This window comes from Aquarana catesbeiana, linkage group LG01 (assembly GCF_042186555.1).
Source record: "Aquarana catesbeiana isolate 2022-GZ linkage group LG01, ASM4218655v1, whole genome shotgun sequence".
Lineage (NCBI taxonomy): Eukaryota > Metazoa > Chordata > Amphibia > Anura > Ranidae > Aquarana > Aquarana catesbeiana.
This window is the reverse complement of record NC_133324.1, coordinates 973649632-973667932: the sequence shown is the minus strand read 5'-3', so window position 1 is coordinate 973667932 and position 18301 is coordinate 973649632. Positions and strand designations below refer to the sequence as shown.

General features: G+C 42.8%; 1 protein-coding gene across 1 annotated transcript in view; it reads left to right on the top strand.

Annotated features, from left to right (window-relative positions):
* The first annotated feature begins 937 nt into the window (after positions 1-937).
* LOC141128865 (uncharacterized) overlaps positions 938-18301 on the top strand; it is a 67806-nt gene continuing 50442 nt past the window's right edge. The window contains exons 1-2 of the mRNA XM_073616461.1: positions 938-1081; positions 12339-12434. Of these exons, the coding sequence (XP_073472562.1) occupies positions 1015-1081; positions 12339-12434 (163 nt within the window). The 5' untranslated portion in view covers positions 938-1014. The remainder of the gene's footprint in view (positions 1082-12338; positions 12435-18301) is intronic.

The following is an 18301-nucleotide window of genomic DNA, read 5'->3' as shown; positions in this document are numbered from 1 at the left end:
ACAGGGAGTGGCACAGAGAGCAGGCACAGTGATGGGCACAGAGAAGAGGCACAGTGAGTGGCACAGAGAGTGGCACAGAGAAGAGGCACAGTGAGTGGCACAGAGAAGTGGCACAGAGAAGAGACACAGGGAATGGCACAGAGAAGAGGCACAGTGAGTGGCACAGAGAAGAGGCACAGTGAGTGGCACAGAGAGTGGCACAGTGAGTGGCACAGAGAAGAGGCACAGTGAGTGGCACAGAGAGCAGGCACAGTGAGTGGCACAGAGAGCAGGCACACAGTGGCAGAAAGAACAGGCATAGTAAGTGGCACAAAGAGCAGGCACAGTGAATGGCACAGAGAACAGGCACAGTGTGTGACACAGTGAGAAGGCACAGAAAACAGGCACAGTGTGTGGCACAGAGAACAGGCACAGTGTGTGGCACAGAGAACAGGCACAGTGTGTGGCACAGAGAACAGGCCAAATGTGTGGCACAGTGAGTGTCAGTAAAAGCAGACACATTGATCACATAGAGCAGGCAATGAATGGCACAGAGAACAGGCAGAGTGAGCAGCAAAAGAGTGGGCACAGTGAGTGGTACAGAGAGCAGGCACAGTGGGTGGCATACTGAGTAGGAAAGAGAGAAAGAATAGAGTGGCAGAGAGAGCAGGAATAGAACAGCATAGATAGCAGGCACATAGGGTGGCACAGGAGTGGACACAGAGAGTAGGCACTGATGGTGGGCACACAGAGCATGCACAAAGCCTAATAGACCCTTTTGCTAAACAGTCCTGTTTCCATTGTTATTGTAGATGGAGTAAAAGATGATGCCACAGAGAGTGGAGAAGTGTAGTCTGTAGATGTGGCGGTGAGTCAGAGCTCAGATTGGCACAGGTCCCATCACTGGGAGGTCCAGGGACTGGGACACCCAGCGTTCTACACACAGCACATCTGTCACTTCCTTATACTGGGGGTAACTTCCCATATACAATCTCACTTTTCCGCAGAGATCAGAGCTGATCACACACAGCAAACATGGGGGACACCATCACCTACTCCGAGATGACCTTCACCAATAAGCACAACTCCCGAATATTATCAGGTAAGAAGGACATGGGGGGTCCTACCTATCAGATTCTTCCTGGACTACAGAACACTGACCACTCCATAGGAAGAAGAACAGCATAGTGTCAGAAAGATTAGAAATGTGAGCTGACTTGAATTCTTTTCTATGTGAATTAATTGATCAGTTCATTGGTGATCAACAGATCATTTCCAGTAATGCCGTGTACACACGACCGGACTTTACGGCATACTTGGTTCGGCGGACCATAGTCTGTCGGACAATTAGATCGTGTGTGGGCTCCAGCAGACTTTTTCGCCTAGGTCGACGGACCTAGAAATGAAACATGTTTCAAATCTTTTCGACGGACTCGAGTCTGGTCGAAAAGTCCGCTCGTCTGTATGCTAGTCCGACAGACAAAAAACGACGCTAGGGCAGCTATTGGCTACTGGCTATGAACTTCCGTGTTTTAGTCCGGGCGTACGTCATCACGTACGAATCCGTCAGACTTTGGTTGATCGTGTGTTGGCAAGTCCGTTCATTCGGAAAGTCCGTCGTAAAGTCTGTTGAAAAGTCCACTGGACAAAGTCTGCCGTAAAGTCCGCTCATGTGTACGCGGCATAAGAAGTACCATGGAGTCCATATGATCTCCAACATTATGAGGATAGAGCTGTCCATAGACAGTAGATGGAATTGGGCAGAAATGATTATTTGGTTCACCATCTGGAGCTTTATATGACTCATAATAGATCAGAAACTGATATCAGTCCAAATGTCCATCAGCCAGCTTGGAAATATACACAATGTGCAATAAATACTGTCTGAGCTGTCATCAAACAAGGTGTCCTCTGATGTCCACGGAGCCTTTAGCAGTGAATACAGTGGGTTTTGTTTGTACAGTGAGATTCGGTTCACCACTTAGTTATCAGCTTCCTGTCAGTTGGGGTGTTCCTGACACCTTCACAAATGATCTGGCTTATATACAGTAGACTGGTGTTCCTGTAAATGGTAATAAGTGAGATCACACATCATAGTCATTTCTTTTCTGTCTTCGGCTTTACTCATTTTCTTGATCATTTTTCTTCTCTTTCCCTTTGCTGATAAAATAAGTTTTAGATACATATACATTATATTATATACTAGGGCAGCAATTTTCATAATCGATTAGTTGGCCGATTATTGTTTCGATTAATTGGTTAATAACCTTCAAAAAAAAAGTGTGGTGTATAATTTAGTTAATATGTAAAGTTTTTAAAAAAGGCAATTTATTCTTAAATATCTCTATGCAGTGGTAAATATAAATAACCAACTATATGGTTAGGGAGCAAAATATCTAATCCACTCTGACAATAAAAGATGAGATATACTGTATATACTATTAGAGGGGAGATATACTGTATATACTATTAGAAGAGATATACTGTATATACTATTAGAAGAGATATACTGTATATACTATTAGAGGGAAGATATATACTGTATATACTATTAGAGGAGAGAGATATACTGTATATACTATTAGAGGAGAGAGATATACTGTATATACTATTAGAGGAGAGATATACTGTATATACTATTAGAGGAGAGATATACTGTGTATACTATTAGAGGAGATATACTGTATATACTATTAGAGGAGAGAGATATACTATTAGAGGAGAGAGATATACTGTTTATACTATTAGAGGAGAGATATACTGTATATACTATTAGAGGAGAGAGATATATTGTATATACTATTAGAGGAGATATACTGTATATACTATTAGAGGAGAGATATATACTGTATATACTATTAGAGGAGAGAGATATACTGTATATACTATTAGAGGAGAGATATACTGTATATACTATTAGAGGAGAGAGATATACTGTATATACTATTAGAGGAGAGAGATATACTGTATATACTATTAGAGGAGAGAGATATACTGTATATACTATTAGAGGAGATATATACTGTATATACTATTAGAGGAGAGATATACTGTATATACTATTAGAGGAGAGAGATATACTGTATATACTATTAGAGGAGAGATATACTGTATATACTATTAGAGGAGAGATATACTGTATATACTATTAGAGGAGATATATACTTATATACTATTGGAGGAGAGAGATATACTGTATATACTATTAGAGGAGAGATATACTGTATATACTATTAGAGGAGATATACTGTATATACTATTAGAGGAGAGATATATACTGTATATACTATTAGAGGAGAGAGATATACTGTATATACTATTAGAGGAGAGATATACTGTATATACTATTAGAGGAGAGAGATATACTGTATATACTATTAGAGGAGAGAGATATACTGTATATACTATTAGAGGAGATAGATATACTGTATATACTATTAGAGGAGAGATATACTGTATATACTATTAGAGGAGAGATATACTGTATATACTATTAGAGGAGATATATACTGTATATACTATTGGAGGAGAGAGATATACTGTATATACTATTAGAGGAGAGATATACTGTATATACTATTAGAGGAGATATATACTGTATATACTATTAGAGGAGAGATATACTGTATATACTATTAGAGGAGAGATATACTGTATATACTATTAGAGGAGATATACTGTATATACTATTAGAGGAGATATACTGTATATACTATTAGAGGAGAGATATACTGTATATACTATTAGAGGAGAGATATACTGTATATACTATTAGAGGAGATATACTGTATATACTATTAAAGGGTGAATCTGGTAACTGTCATCAGACTCAGAGATCACATTTTTTTATTTTAAAAAAAACAAATGTCTTCCTTAAAAAAAAAAAAAATGTAATTTTAAGAACGTTCGTTCGATTTCCTAATCAGTGGGGTAAAATCGACGTTCATTTTCAACCATAGTGACGGGAAAATTTGGAAATAATAGAAAACTTCTTGGTTAAAGGAATTTTCAGACAGTGGATGTGGTTTTCATTCAGAAATGTACATTAGTTTTAAAAACAGAATGTTGAAAACAAGTGAAAATTTCAAACAACATTCTTTCATTCAGCGAACGTACAAAGATTTTTCGTCTGAATATTCTCGTCTGAAAATTGATTGGTGTGGCCAGCATAAGGCTCGGTACACATCTATGCAGTTTGCTTTTGATCTGTTTCTGCAGTGCTTTTTGCTGTGCGTTGTGATTTTTGCGCACGTGATTTTGCTGAGATTTGCGTTTTTGCATTTTTTTTTTTTGGACAATTTGTCATTGAGCAGATTAAAAAAAAACACAAATTGCTGCAAAAACACATTACATGCTCTTCTGCAGCCTCTCCATTGAAGTATATTACAGTAAACCAAAAAAGCACTGTTTTGCGTTAAAGTCCTTGACCCTTTCCAAATACGCAGCGGTTGAAAAAAGCATAGATGTGAACGTGTCCCATAGGAAACCATGTAAATGAACTGTAGTGCGTTTCTGCAAAAAGCACCAAAAAACACACATAGATGTGAACCAGGTCTAAAATGTTTAGTAATATAATGGGGTTAAAAAAAAAAACTAAAATTAGCCCTTTATAGTATTAAAAAATGCAGATAATCACTAATGTAAGGGGTACATTTTTTTTTTTTTTTACTGTAGAACTGTGAAAGTAATATTTACAGTAGTGATTTGCTCTTTTTGTACTATAAAGGACTCATTTTAGCTTTTTTTAACCCCATTATGTTACTGGCCGATTATTCGATTATGAAAATAGTAATCGATTAATTTCATAATCGATTAGTTGTCGATTAATCGATTAGTTGGTTCAGCCCTATTATATACACTATACTCTAGATACATTGTAACAGATTCTGCTGTAGAATTGTAACTTTGTTCTATAAATCTATTGTGTGTCTGCCTTCCATAATGTGGAATATCAGCTTCTTAGAATACTCTCTGTAGACCTATAAAGGAAATTTAGGGCTCAATCACACTGTTGGTTGCAGTCACACTACTTACTATATGTTGTGCATGGTATATGCGTTGGTGCAATGCGGTGCTGTTCATTCTGAATTGCAGATCAGTACACTTTGCTGACATTGGTGTGTTGCAGCGCACATTGCCGCAGTGCACATACCATGTGTTGGGGTGACTGTGGTGATGGCAACCCAACAAATCCTGCTGACAGACTAGCATTGCAGCATGGGGCTCTGCTTCCAGACATACTACATGGACCTTATTTGATGCATTAACGTACAATCACTAGTGCACCATAATAGCATGAATGGCCCCTAATTCTCACACAGGGACACTTTCAACCGTGGCCGGTGGTTGTGGAGGTCTGCGGGCGGGGGGCTTATCATAATCTGGAAACCCCCTTTAATAAGGGGTCCCCCAGATCCCTGGTCCCCCCCCTATGTGAATGACTATGGGGTGCACAGTACCCCTACCCATTCACCATAAAAGTGTCAAAAAGTAATAAAACCATAGGTAGTTTTTGAAAAATTCTTTATTTAAAAAAAAAAGTGTCCCCGGATGTAAATCCAACGTCAATCACGCCGCCCAAAAAATAAAAAAACAAAAATGCTCCCGCTGTCTATGAAGGCTGGCCGCCTACTGCAGTCTCCGCCATTTGAGAGTTCTTATATATTTAAGGGGCGGGGCCACCTGGCTATGTCACCTGGTGGCACCGCCCCCTTGTGACATTGCCGACCCAGCATGCACAGGTTCATGATGTCAGAAGGGGGTGGTGCCACCAGGTGACATATATACTGTAGGTAAGAATTCTTTCTTAATAAAAAAATTGTCAAAAACTAACAGTGTCCCTAGATGTAAATCCATCGTCAATCACACCGCCCTCCAACCCAAACAAATAAAAAAACTAAAATGCTCCCGCATCCTATGAAGGCTGGCCGCCTACTGCAGGCTCCACCGTTTGACAGTTCTTATATAGGTAAGGAGCGGGGCCACCTGGCTATGTCACCTGGTGGCATCACCCCCTTCTGACATCACGGATCGGTGCATGCTGGGTCGGCAACATCACAAGGGGGCGGTGCCACCAGGTGACATAGTTAGGTGGCCCGCCCCTTACCTATATAAGATTTGTCAAATGGCAGAGAGTGCAGTAGGCGGCCAGCCTTCATAGACAGCGGGAGCGTTTTTGTTTTTTTCATTTGTTCGGGTTGGCGGGCGGTGTGATTGATAATGGACTTATGTCAGGGACACGGTTTTTTAATTTTTTGATAAAGGAATTGTCAAAAACTGTGTTTGTTTTTATTACTTTTTGATGCTTTTTTGGTGAATGGGTAGGGGTACTATGTACCCCATACTCATTCACATGGAGGAGGCGCGGGATCTGGGGTCCCCCTTGTTAAAGGGGGCATCCAGATTTTGATAAGACCCCCACAACCACTGGCCACGGTTGTGGGGATGAGGCCCTTGTCCCCATCAACAGAAGGGGCAGAGCCCCCACCCCAAAGCACCCCCATGTTGAGGGCATGTGGCCTGGTATGGTTCATGAAGGGGGCGCTCGCTCATCCCCCCCCCTTTTCTGACCTGCCAGACTGCATGTCTGGATAAGGGCCTGGTATGAATTTTGGGGGAGACCTTACACAGTTTTTTTTTTAACCAGAATTTGTTCTTTTTTTTCAGCTGTCAGCGGAGAAACCCATTGACAGCTGATGACTCATCGGTTGATAAGGACGCCACGGCCAGCTCCTAAACAACCAGCCCATACTGCACCCTGATTGGGTTTATGATCTTGGGACCGCTGTGATTGGCTGTCGCAGTGGTCACATGAGCGTAAAGCTCCCAATCGCAAGTAGCGATCGGGGGCTTTCCATTAGCCACCAGTAACTGTGCCAGGAGCCTGCACGGGGCGCAGAGGTATTTACACTAATTCATGCAAATATGCGGCAGCTCAGTGCCAAGGCCCACCCGCCCAGAGGTCGCATATTTGCATGCGCCTGGTGTCAAGGGGTTAAGGGTCAGATAGGGACTGTTGGGGGAACCCCAGACTTTTTTTCTTGATTTTTGTGGGGAGTTGTCCTTAATATCCATACCAGACCTAAAGGGCCCGGTGTGATTTTTTTTGGGGGGGACCCAGTGGCTTTTTTTTTTACACTATACCCACTGTGTTTTTACATTCACACCTCATTCAGTTAGAATTTCTGGCTCACAGCTGAATGTGCCAGGTAGGGATGAGTTCACTGGTTGTTAGGATGCCAGCGAGTGACCCCACCCTGACAACCAGGAGCCCTGAGCAGGAATCTGTCACATTTAGCAGTGGCAATATTATCTATGGTAAATTGTTCACTTCAGTCTTTGTTCGGCTGTGCACACAGGATTCACCATGGACTGTGCTCAGATCTCCCTCAATATTTACCCACCGGTGGAATGTTCTTAGCCTATAGTGTTAACCTATTTTCTCCATTGGTGAATGTTCTGTAACTCTTATGGTTGAATGTTCTTATGGATATTTTCCTCTTAGGACTGAATGTTGGGGGTGTTACATTCGCCTGGCAAAAAGAAAAAAAAATAGAAACTGGCACACATACTACAAATATTATGGGTATTATTTGTGACATTTGCGTGAATGATGAGACATTCGCAAAGCAATTTTTTTTTATAAATAGACCCATAAGAAACCTCAGGGGATGCAGAGGGTTCTGTTTTTCCTATTGTAAAACAGAGATTCTAAAGTGGTAATAATGAAGGCAGATCCACCCTCTCCCCCAGTCTGAAAGGGCACAGCAAAGCCAACATCCTTTCCTTCAATATTGAAAATCTTCACAATGAGTACAAAACTCGAGTTTTTCTTTTTCTTTGCTCTCACAGTTTTCTATACTGACCCAATGTTATTAACACAAAGTTCCAGTTCAACACATGTGGTTGACCTTGCAAAGGCTTTTCAACAAATACTCATTAGTCTCCTGGCTTACACTGTCAGCACCATGGCTGTGACCTCAATGCTTAGGCCCTTTTCAGTCTCCCTCAATCATCTCCCACAAACTCAATGTACACACCTAGCAGCTCCAAGCTACACTGGCTCCCACCTGTCTCCTATGGGGAGCCCTCCTGACTCCTGGGCAGGGACCTCCTCTGTCCATTGTGGTAGAGCCATGAACCATAGTCATATCTCTAATAAAAGCACTGCCCAATCCGTGTGTTGGTTGGTGCCAAAACCAGGATTGGAGACTTTATCCCTTCCAAGTCTCTGCAAAGTCTCTGGAGCTGTCATTTCATTTGTTGCTTCTGGGGTGCAGTCAGCTTATCCACTGATCATCAATTTTTCATCTAGCTTATCTCCGCTTGTCCCTGGTTTCACTGCTGCATGCCATGACCACCATGAACTCATGCTTCTCCTCATTTCTCCTTTTTCTTTGACTGGTGCTGACCTCCTGACTTTTGTCCCCTAAACCCATCTATGCCCATCCTTACACCTGGTCCATCTTTACCTAATTGTTGTCATGGTAACCTATCCAGCTTGTTGCTGGTTTCCTGATTCACTGCTAAGTGTCCTGACCACTGCGAAGTCATGCTGCTCCTCATTGCTCTTTTTATCTTGGCTCTGACCTCCTGACTTCTGTCCCCTGACCCATATATGACCATCCTTCAACCTGGTCCATCTTTACCTCATTGTGGTCATGGTCACCGATCCAGCTTGTCCCTCGTTTCCAGAATTACTGCTGCGTGCCATGACCACCTTGAAGTCATGCTGCTCCTCACTTCTCTCTTTTTTTCCTGGTTCTGACCTCCTGACTTCTGTCCCCTGACTCATATACAGTATGACTATCCTTCAACCTGGTCCATATTTACCTCCATTGTGGTCATGGTAACCCATCCAGCTTGTCCCTAGTTTCCTAATTCACTGCTGTTTGCCCTGACCTCCCTCCATGCATTCAGACTAGTTTGCATTTTTATTTATCTAGTTCTGACCTGACTTCCGTCCCTTGGCCCATCTATGACCATCCTCCCACCTGATCCATCTGTACCTTATCGTGGTCATGATTACCTATTCAGCTACTATAATCCGATGCATCAGTACAAAAAAAAACTGGACACAAATTGGCCAAATATAACCAATTGACCAATACTGGAAACTTTTCATGAGATTTAGTTACTCATATGATCATAATGGCATAAACTGGTAACATTGTTATTGGTTTTATTATTTCATCCTCTGAAAATATCTAAATTATACATGCCATCTCTTTCCACCATAAATTTCTGCACCAAGACTGTAATTACTCAGCCTCAATTTTTGCCCTTTAGATCTATTACAGTTATAATATGTCATATCCTCAATAACATTGAGGTAATATTCATGTATGATCAGTAATGGGAAGTCTCTCTGCAACCAGCAGTCCACTTCCTCAGGAGAAACTCCCACTTCCTCAGGAGATAGAAGGTTAGTATCTGTAATATGAACAATAGATGAAGCACACTTAATTTTCAAATTCTACTTCTTACATTTCAAGAAATCATCAACAATATTCATAGACTTACCCAGCATAGCACAACGCTTTATGGATCCAAAACCGCATAATTTAACCTCTTTCTGCCTAAGGATAAAACAAATGTTAATGCCTAAGCACAATTTTGCAACTTTGATATTAGTAAAATTGTATATATTGTCACAACTACTTTGTGTATCTGGGCGGATTATACCGTGTTTTTTTTAGGACAGCTTGGCCTCTCATTTGGTGGTAAATGGTAACAGATATCTCCTAATATTTTATTATCAAAGGAAAAGTGATCCAAATTAGTAAAGAGAATCTTTTTTTTTTTTTTTTTTATTTTAGCTGTAATTTTTTTGCTTCACCATAATATATCACCAAAGACCCAACTAAAAATAAATTCTCCTGCTCCTGACGATCACAGCAAAAATACTACAAAAGTGTGTTAGTTGTTGTTTGTACCTATAGTACATCGCAGAAATAATTTATGTGCATTTTGTTTTTTTTATCCTGCCTAAAACACACTGACACTGATACTAATTAACATTTTTTTCTTAATTCTACCCAAAATATGCAGACCGTAACCTTTGACTCTAACCTTGACCCTAACTGTGGCAAACCTTGATCTTGTTTTTTTTCTTTATTTTTGTTTCTTTATATTTTCTTCCTTTTTTTCTTTTTAATTAATTTATATATATATATAACAGAGTTTACTATGTTTCAGTTATGAATGGACACAGTGAGCGAGTGTGTCCACTGTCTTCATTTAGAAGAGGAAGGTGCTGGTAAATTACAAATTTTTCAACCTGAAACATCCCCCACAGCAGCCGGGGGGGAGAAGAGGGAAGCTAGCAGAGCAGCACTGCAGGGCGGGAGGGCCAACAGGGGGTGAGCCAGCCCAGGCAGTAGGGGGAATCGTAACTGAACATAGTGTGACTAGGGTGTGCCCAGGCACACCTAGCACACACCCCTGTACACGCCTATGCTTGTTTGTGTATCTTCTTCTCCTGCAAGATGAAAAAGATGTATATTCCTCTTCATTCAGAAGAGGAAGTTAACACAGGGGTGGGCTCACAGTGACTGATCACTATGATAGGCAATCGGAGGCTATCACAGTGATCAGATGACCTGGAACTGGGAGTCCTGGGTCCTGATCATTAGTAAGAGACCCATGGCTCTTGGCGAGAGCCTGGTCTCTGTGCTGGGGGCACGCTGTGTGGTGCTCTTCCAGCACAAAGAGAGATATGCATATATGCGGTTCCACGGAAATAGACCCACTTCCCGTGAAGCTGAATAAATGCGTAGGGTTGGTGGGAAGGGGTTAAAACCATAGTCTAAAGTGCCCGGTCAGCACCCTTCCCCCATGAGATCGAGGCTCAGGTACATTGATGACTTTTTTATGATATGGGATGGTGACCAACATCAAATGGAGGAATTCATGTTTATGCTTTAACACATTAAATCTTGGAATGTGCAGAGAGGGCCGAACCCTCAGAACCCTAAAGCACCCAACTTTCTTCAGATCCTCTAATGGTAAGGATTAATTTTCTGCCAGACAATCACAAGGTGTAGAACTCTCAAATAGTTATAGTAAGAAAGCTGAGCAGAGCCAAGGACACCAATGAGTGTAGAAGGATCTTCCTGGTAGTCAGCCAAAAGCATAGAATCAGCAAAAGACCATGACCAAGGCAGGCAATAACAATATGAGGCCAATACCAAGCCAAGGAACACTAGATAAGGATTCTAAAAAAAAGGGGTAAATCAAATTGATGAGGAACAAGTGCATAGCTCAATAAGGCAAATGATGACTGCATAGGTGCTGGGAAAGACAGATACTGTAGTGTTAGCTGAGTTTGATAACAGAAGTATGGCCAACACCACCTCAACAATGAGTCCTCATTTCCGATCCTGACAGTACCATGGCACCCAGCAGTAAGTCTCCATCCCCCACTTAGCCAAAGCTATCCCTAGCACTCTGTATGCACCTTGACCACCACAGTCATTCTAATATTATTTTGAGTCTTTTTAATATTATTATTATTATTATTATACAAGATTTATATAGCACCAACAGTTTGTGCAAAGCTTTACAACATGAGGGCAGACAGTGCAGTTACAATACAATTCAATACAGGAGGAGTCAGAGGGCCCTGATCATTAGAGCTTACAATCTAGGAGGTAGGGTCAAGTGATATGAAAGGTAATAGCCATGGGGGGATGGGCTGATGGAAAAAAAATGAAAGTACAGTTGTTAGGTGGAGGCAGGGTAAGCTTCTCTTTAGAGAAAGGTTTTCAGGGATCACCTAAAAGTGGACAGAGTAGAAGATAGACAATTTGGGGTAGGGAGCAATTTTTGTCATGTGAATGGTTTTAGTTTTAGTCATATTTTAGTCCACTAAAATAGCGTTAGTTGAGTCGACTCAAATAATTTAATCAACAAAATTACCACTGGTAGGGAGTTCCATAGGATTGTAAAATGAAAATAATACAAATAGTATGATGTGTAATAAATACATTTCATGGTTTGAAAGATTTATTGATTTTGTTGGCTTCCATTGGGAATCAAAGAAATCTAATTTTCAGATAATAATAATAGATCATACATGGAGGACAATGGAGAGGGAGCAGAATGAATACGATAATAGAAAACCACAGGCCAGCTCAGCACAGACAAGACAGACATAGATAAAAAAAGATATGGTGACAGCGCTGTCCTGTAAACGGTCACTGCTAAAGCTGACACACTATTGGACAGGGGAGGCTGTACAATAAGTCTTGTTACCCTATAATGGCTGTTGACATACTGTAGTTCAGTTCCTAGGTTGGGGGAAATGGGTGAATGATGGTAAAATATGAAATTGGTTCCTTTCTTCTTTATCCTTTCAGGCTCTGTGCAGAATGAAGAAGAGGTCACATATGCGGCTGTGAAGAACAAGCCAGAAGGAAAGAAGAAGAAGACAAAATCTAACCTGACCCAGCAAGGTGAGGTCTCCATTCTTCTATTCTCTACGTGGTGCAGGTTCATTCCCTTTTGTAGAATAAGTCAGGTGCAAATATCTGAAATGAGTCAATTGTTCTCCAGATGAGTAGAGAGAAGGAGAAAAGGAGAAATGTGAAGCCACGAGAGAGATCCTTCTAAGAGTAGTGTTCAGTTGTACATATATGGAAAGTATTGTAGACTCTTTGTATACTCACATTTATAAGGTTGCTGGATACTCGTCCTAAAGCAGTGGTTCTCAACTCCTGTCCTCAGGACCCACTAACAGGCCAGGTTTGCAAGATAGCTGAAATACATCACAGGTGATATCAATTGCTGCTCAGTGATTGCAGTATTCTAGTCTGCATCTCCCCCAAGGTAATACTTAAAATCTGGCCTGTTAGTGCGTCCTGAGGACAGGAGGTGAGAACCACTGCCCTAGAGTCAAGCAACCCTTTTAGCACATGTGGATAGTATGACTGTCTCCATGCAGAGTGGGGGTTGTTGCACTCGATGACCATTGAGGTCTTCTGGAGATTCTTGCACTGTGCTAGCCTCTGATCACATCCAGTGAAAAATGGTAGAGGATGAGACGCATAACATGGAACTAATCTGTGGTCAGCAGAGGCACCCATTAGCACCTTCCTGCCCAGCCTATAGTACAACGACAGCCGGGCGGGAGCATTGTTGTTCTGGGAGGAATTTATATGACGTCCTCCCAGAGTGAGCCTCTAACAATACTGCAGGGCTGTGCAATGGTGTCATCTGTCACTGGCTGTGTCTGGACACAGCCAATGACTGATCACTGCACCGGCCAACTGCCAGTGTCATGTGATCGCTGTGACCAATCACAGAGGATCACGTGACAACTGTAAACAATGGATGGCTTCCTTTTATGCCATCCATTGTATACAATTGTGTTGCTACAATAGCTGTGATTAGGGATGAGCCGAACACCCCCCTGTTCGGTTCGCACCAGAACATGCGAACAGGAAAAAAATTCGTTCGAACACGCGAACACCGTTAAAGTCTATGGGACACGAACATGAATAATCAAAAGTGCTAATTTTAAAGGCTAATATGCAAGTTATTGTCAATAAAAGTGTTTGGGGACCTGGGTCCTGCCCCAGGGGACATGGATCAATGCAAAAAAAAGTTTTAAAAACGGCCGTTTTTTCAGGAGCAGTGATTTTAATAATGCTTAAAGTCAAACAATAAAAGTGTAATATCCCTTTAAATTTCATACCTGGGGGGTGTCTATAGTATCATCATAAATCGTGACATACCAAAATCAGCAAAGTGATCATAGTAACACACTAAAAACAGCGCTAGTGTTGAGCTAAACGGATAATGTGGCCAACTACACATGCAGAAAAAGTCCTTCAAGAGAGAAGAGCAGTAAAAATGATGGTTCAGATAGTGTTCATAGGTGATCAAAAGTAGAAAAGTTCAGCGTGCACCTTCCACCGATCCATCCACTTCCCCCCTGTGAGAACACACTCCCCTCAGGGGGTTAAACTCACCAGAGCCTAGTAATAGTAAGCATCCAAGAAAAGGTAAATCCAAGCCACCAGCCACTGTCTGCTACCCTCCAGAGGAATCCAAGATGGTCAAGGCTCATATATCACCAAACAACAAAAGATAAAGCGCACATAGCGTAATCCTGTTTATTATATATATAGCCCTTCACATCACATAAAGATCCCCCCTTCAAACATTATACGTACATTATAAAAGCAATCAAAAGAGCATATCACAAGGAAGCATTTAGACACAGCACTTCACCGTAATCGACTCCAGCCGGTTCCGCTTTCCAGGCACCAATTTCTGACTTCCTGGTTGCAGTACAGACTGTGGTGGAGCGCAATCGTCACTTCCGGCGTCGTGTAGGCCACGCCCTGACGCGTTTCGTCATATTGAGGATATGACGAAACGCGTCAGAGCGTGGCCTACACGACGCCGGAAGTGACGATTGCGCTCCACCACAGTCTGTACTGCAACCAGGAAGTCAGAAATTGGTGCCTGGAAAGCGGAACCGGCTGGAGTCGATTACGGTGAAGTGCTGTGTCTAAATGCTTCCTTGTGATATGCTCTTTTGATTGCTTTTATAATGTACGTATAATGTTTGAAGGGGGGATCTTTATGTGATGTGAAGGGCTATATATATAATAAACAGGATTACGCTATGTGCGCTTTATCTTTTGTTGTTTGGTGATATATGAGCCTTGACCATCTTGGATTCCTCTGGAGGGTAGCAGACAGTGGCTGGTGGCTTGGATTTACCTTTTCTTGGATGCTTACTATTACTAGGCTCTGGTGAGTTTAACCCCCTGAGGGGAGTGTGTTCTCACAGGGGGGAAGTGGATGGATCGGTGGAAGGTGCACGCTGAACTTTTCTACTTTTGATCACCTATGAACACTATCTGAACCATCATTTTTACTGCTCTTCTCTCTTGAAGGACTTTTTCTGCATGTGTAGTTGGCCACATTATCCGTTTAGCTCAACACTAGCGCTGTTTTTAGTGTGTTACTATGATCACTTTGCTGATTTTGGTATGTCACGATTTATGATGATGTCTTTGTAATTTTAAACGGCTGCTTCTCTGCCTAGTCTTATCTGAGACTTTTTGTCACTTAATATTTCAGTGTCATTTCACTTATTTATTTTGTTCCCTGTTTGTTTCACATTCATTACTGCTCTGGTACTGCTAGGGCCCTTGGCGCTGAGTGGTGTATTTTTAGGCCTGTAAGTACACCCTTTTACATTGGTGTCTATAGTATGCCTGTAAAGGGGCGCATGTTTCCCGTGTTTAGAACAGTCTGACAGCAAAATGACATTTTGAAGGAAAAAACTCATTTAAAACTACCGCGGCTATTGCATTGCCGACAATACACATAGAAGTTCATTGATAAAAATGGCATGGGAATTCCCCACAGGGCAACCCCGAACCAAAATTAAAAAAAAAAAATGATGTGGGAGTCCCCCTAAATTCCATACAAGGCCCTTCAGGTCTGGTATGGATATTAAGGGGAACCCCAGCCAAAATTTTAAAAAAAAATTGACGTGGGGTTCCCCCTAAATTCCATACCAGACCCTTCAGGTCTGGTATGGATTTTAAGGGGAACCCCGCGCCAAAAAAAAAAAAAAAAAAAACGGCGTGGGGTCCCCCTAAAAATCCATACCAGACCCTTATCCGAGCACGCAACCTGGCAGGCCGCAGGAAAAGAGGGGGGGACGAGAGTGCGGCCCCCCCCCCTCCTGAACCGTACCAGGCCACATGCCCTCAACATTGGGAGGGTGCTTTGGGGTAGCCCCCCAAAGCACCTTGTCCCCATGTTGATGAAGACAAGGGCCTCATCCCCACAACCGTGGCCGGTGGTTGTGGGGGTCTGCGGGCGGGGGGCTTATCGGAATCTGGAAGCCCCCTTTACCAAGGGGACCCCCAGATCCCGGCCCCCCCCCCTGTGTGAAATGGTAAGGGGTTACTTACCCCTACCATTTCACTAAAAAACTGTCAAAAATGTTAAAAATGACAAGAGACAGTTTTTGACAATTCCTTTATTTAAATGCTTCTTCTTTCTTCCTTCATCTTCTTCTTCTTCTGGTTCTTCTGGCTCTTCTGGTTCTTCCTCCGGCGTTCTCGTCCAGCATCTCCTCCGCGGCGTCTTCTATCTTCTTCTCCTCGGGCCGCTCCGCACCCATGGCATGAGGGGGGAGGCTCCCGCTCTTCTCTTCATCTTCTTCTTCATCTTCATCTTCTTCTTCATCTTCTTCTTCTTCTTCTTCTTCTCTTCTTCATCTCTTCTTCCTTCTTCATTTCTTCTGCGGGCCGCTCCGCATCCATGCATGGAGGGAGGCTCCCGCTGTGTGACGGCGTCTCTTCGTCTGACGGTTCTTAAATAACGGGGGCGGGGCCACCCGGTGACCCCGCCCCCCTCTGACGCACGGGACATGACGGGACTTCCCTGTGGCATTCCCCGTGACGTCACAGGGAAGTCCCGTCAATTCACCGTGCGTCAGAGGGGGGCGGGGTCACCGGATGGCCCCGCCCCCCGTTATTTAAGAACCGTCAGACGAAGAGACGCCGTCACACAGCGGGAGCCTCCCTCCATGCATGGATGCGGAGCGGCCCGCAGAAGAAATGAAGAAGGAAGAAGAGATGAAGAAGAGAAGAAGAAGAAGAAGAAGAAGAAGAAGATGAAGAAGAAGATGAAGAAGAAGAAGAAGAAGATGAAGAAGAAGAAGAAGATGAAGAAGAAGATGAAGATGAAGAAGAAGATGAAGAGAAGAGCGGGAGCCTCCCCCCTCATGCCATGGGTGCGGAGCGGCCCGAGGAGAAGAAGATAGAAGACGCCGCGGAGGAGATGCTGGACGAGAACGCCGGAGGAAGAACCAGAAGAGCCAGAAGAACCAGAAGAAGAAGAAGATGAAGGAAGAAAGAAGAAGCATTTAAATAAAGGAATTGTCAAAAACTGTCTCTTGTCATTTTTAACATTTTTGACAGTTTTTTAGTGAAATGGTAGGGGTAAGTAACCCCTTACCATTTCACACAGGGGGGGGGGCCGGGATCTGGGGGTCCCCTTGGTAAAGGGGGCTTCCAGATTCCGATAAGCCCCCCGCCCGCAGACCCCCACAACCACCGGCCACGGTTGTGGGGATGAGGCCCTTGTCTTCATCAACATGGGGACAAGGTGCTTTGGGGGGCTACCCCAAAGCACCCTCCCAATGTTGAGGGCATGTGGCCTGGTACGGTTCAGGAGGGGGGGGGGCCGCACTCTCGTCCCCCCCTCTTTTCCTGCGGCCTGCCAGGTTGCGTGCTCGGATAAGGGTCTGGTATGGATTTTTAGGGGGACCCCACGCCGTTTTTTTTTTTTTTTTTTGGCGCGGGGTTCCCCTTAAAATCCATACCAGACCTGAAGGGTCTGGTATGGAATTTAGGGGGAACCCCACGTCAATTTTTTTTTTAAATTTTGGCTGGGGTTCCCCTTAATATCCATACCAGACCCGAAGGGCCTTGTATGGAATTTAGGGGGACCCCCACATCATTTTTTTTTTTTAATTTTGGTTCGGGGTTCCCCTTTGGGGAATTCCCATGCCGTTTTTATCAATGAACTTCTATGTGTATTGTCGGCAATGCAATAGCCGCGGGTAGTTTTAAATGAGTTTTTTCCTTCAAAATGTCATTTTGCTGTCAGACTGTTCTAAACACAGGAAACATGTGCCCCTTTACAGGCATACTATAGACACCCCCCAGGTACGAAATTTAAAGGGATATTACACTTTTATTGTTTGACTTTAAGCATTAATAAAATCACTGCTCCTGAAAAAACGTCCGTTTTTAAAACTTTTTTTTGCATTGATCCATGTCCCCTGGGGCAGGACCCGGGTCCCCAAACACTTTTTATGACAATAACTTGCATATAAGCCTTTAAAATTAGCACTTTTGATTTCTCCCATAGACTTTTAAAGGGTGTTCAGCGGCATTCGAATTTGCCGCGAACACCCCAAATTGTTCGCTGTTCGGCGAACTTGCGAACAGCCAATGTTCGAGTAGAACATGAGTTCGACTCGAACTCGAAGCTCATCCCTAGCTGTGATTGGTCACAGTGATCACATGGTACTGACAGGACCAATCACAGCCCATCTGCACCATCTGATTAGCTTTGGCTAATCACAGCTAAATACAACAAGAGACATTGAATGAACTAGTTTCATTCAGTAAAAATGGTTGCATATACCAATGAAATTCATTGGTACAGAATATAAGCAATCATAATGTGCAAAAAAAAATTAAAAATCCTGATCACTTCCCCAGAGTAGTACAGAGTAGTAAAGAGTAGCACCGAGTAGTACGGTGTTACTATGGTAACA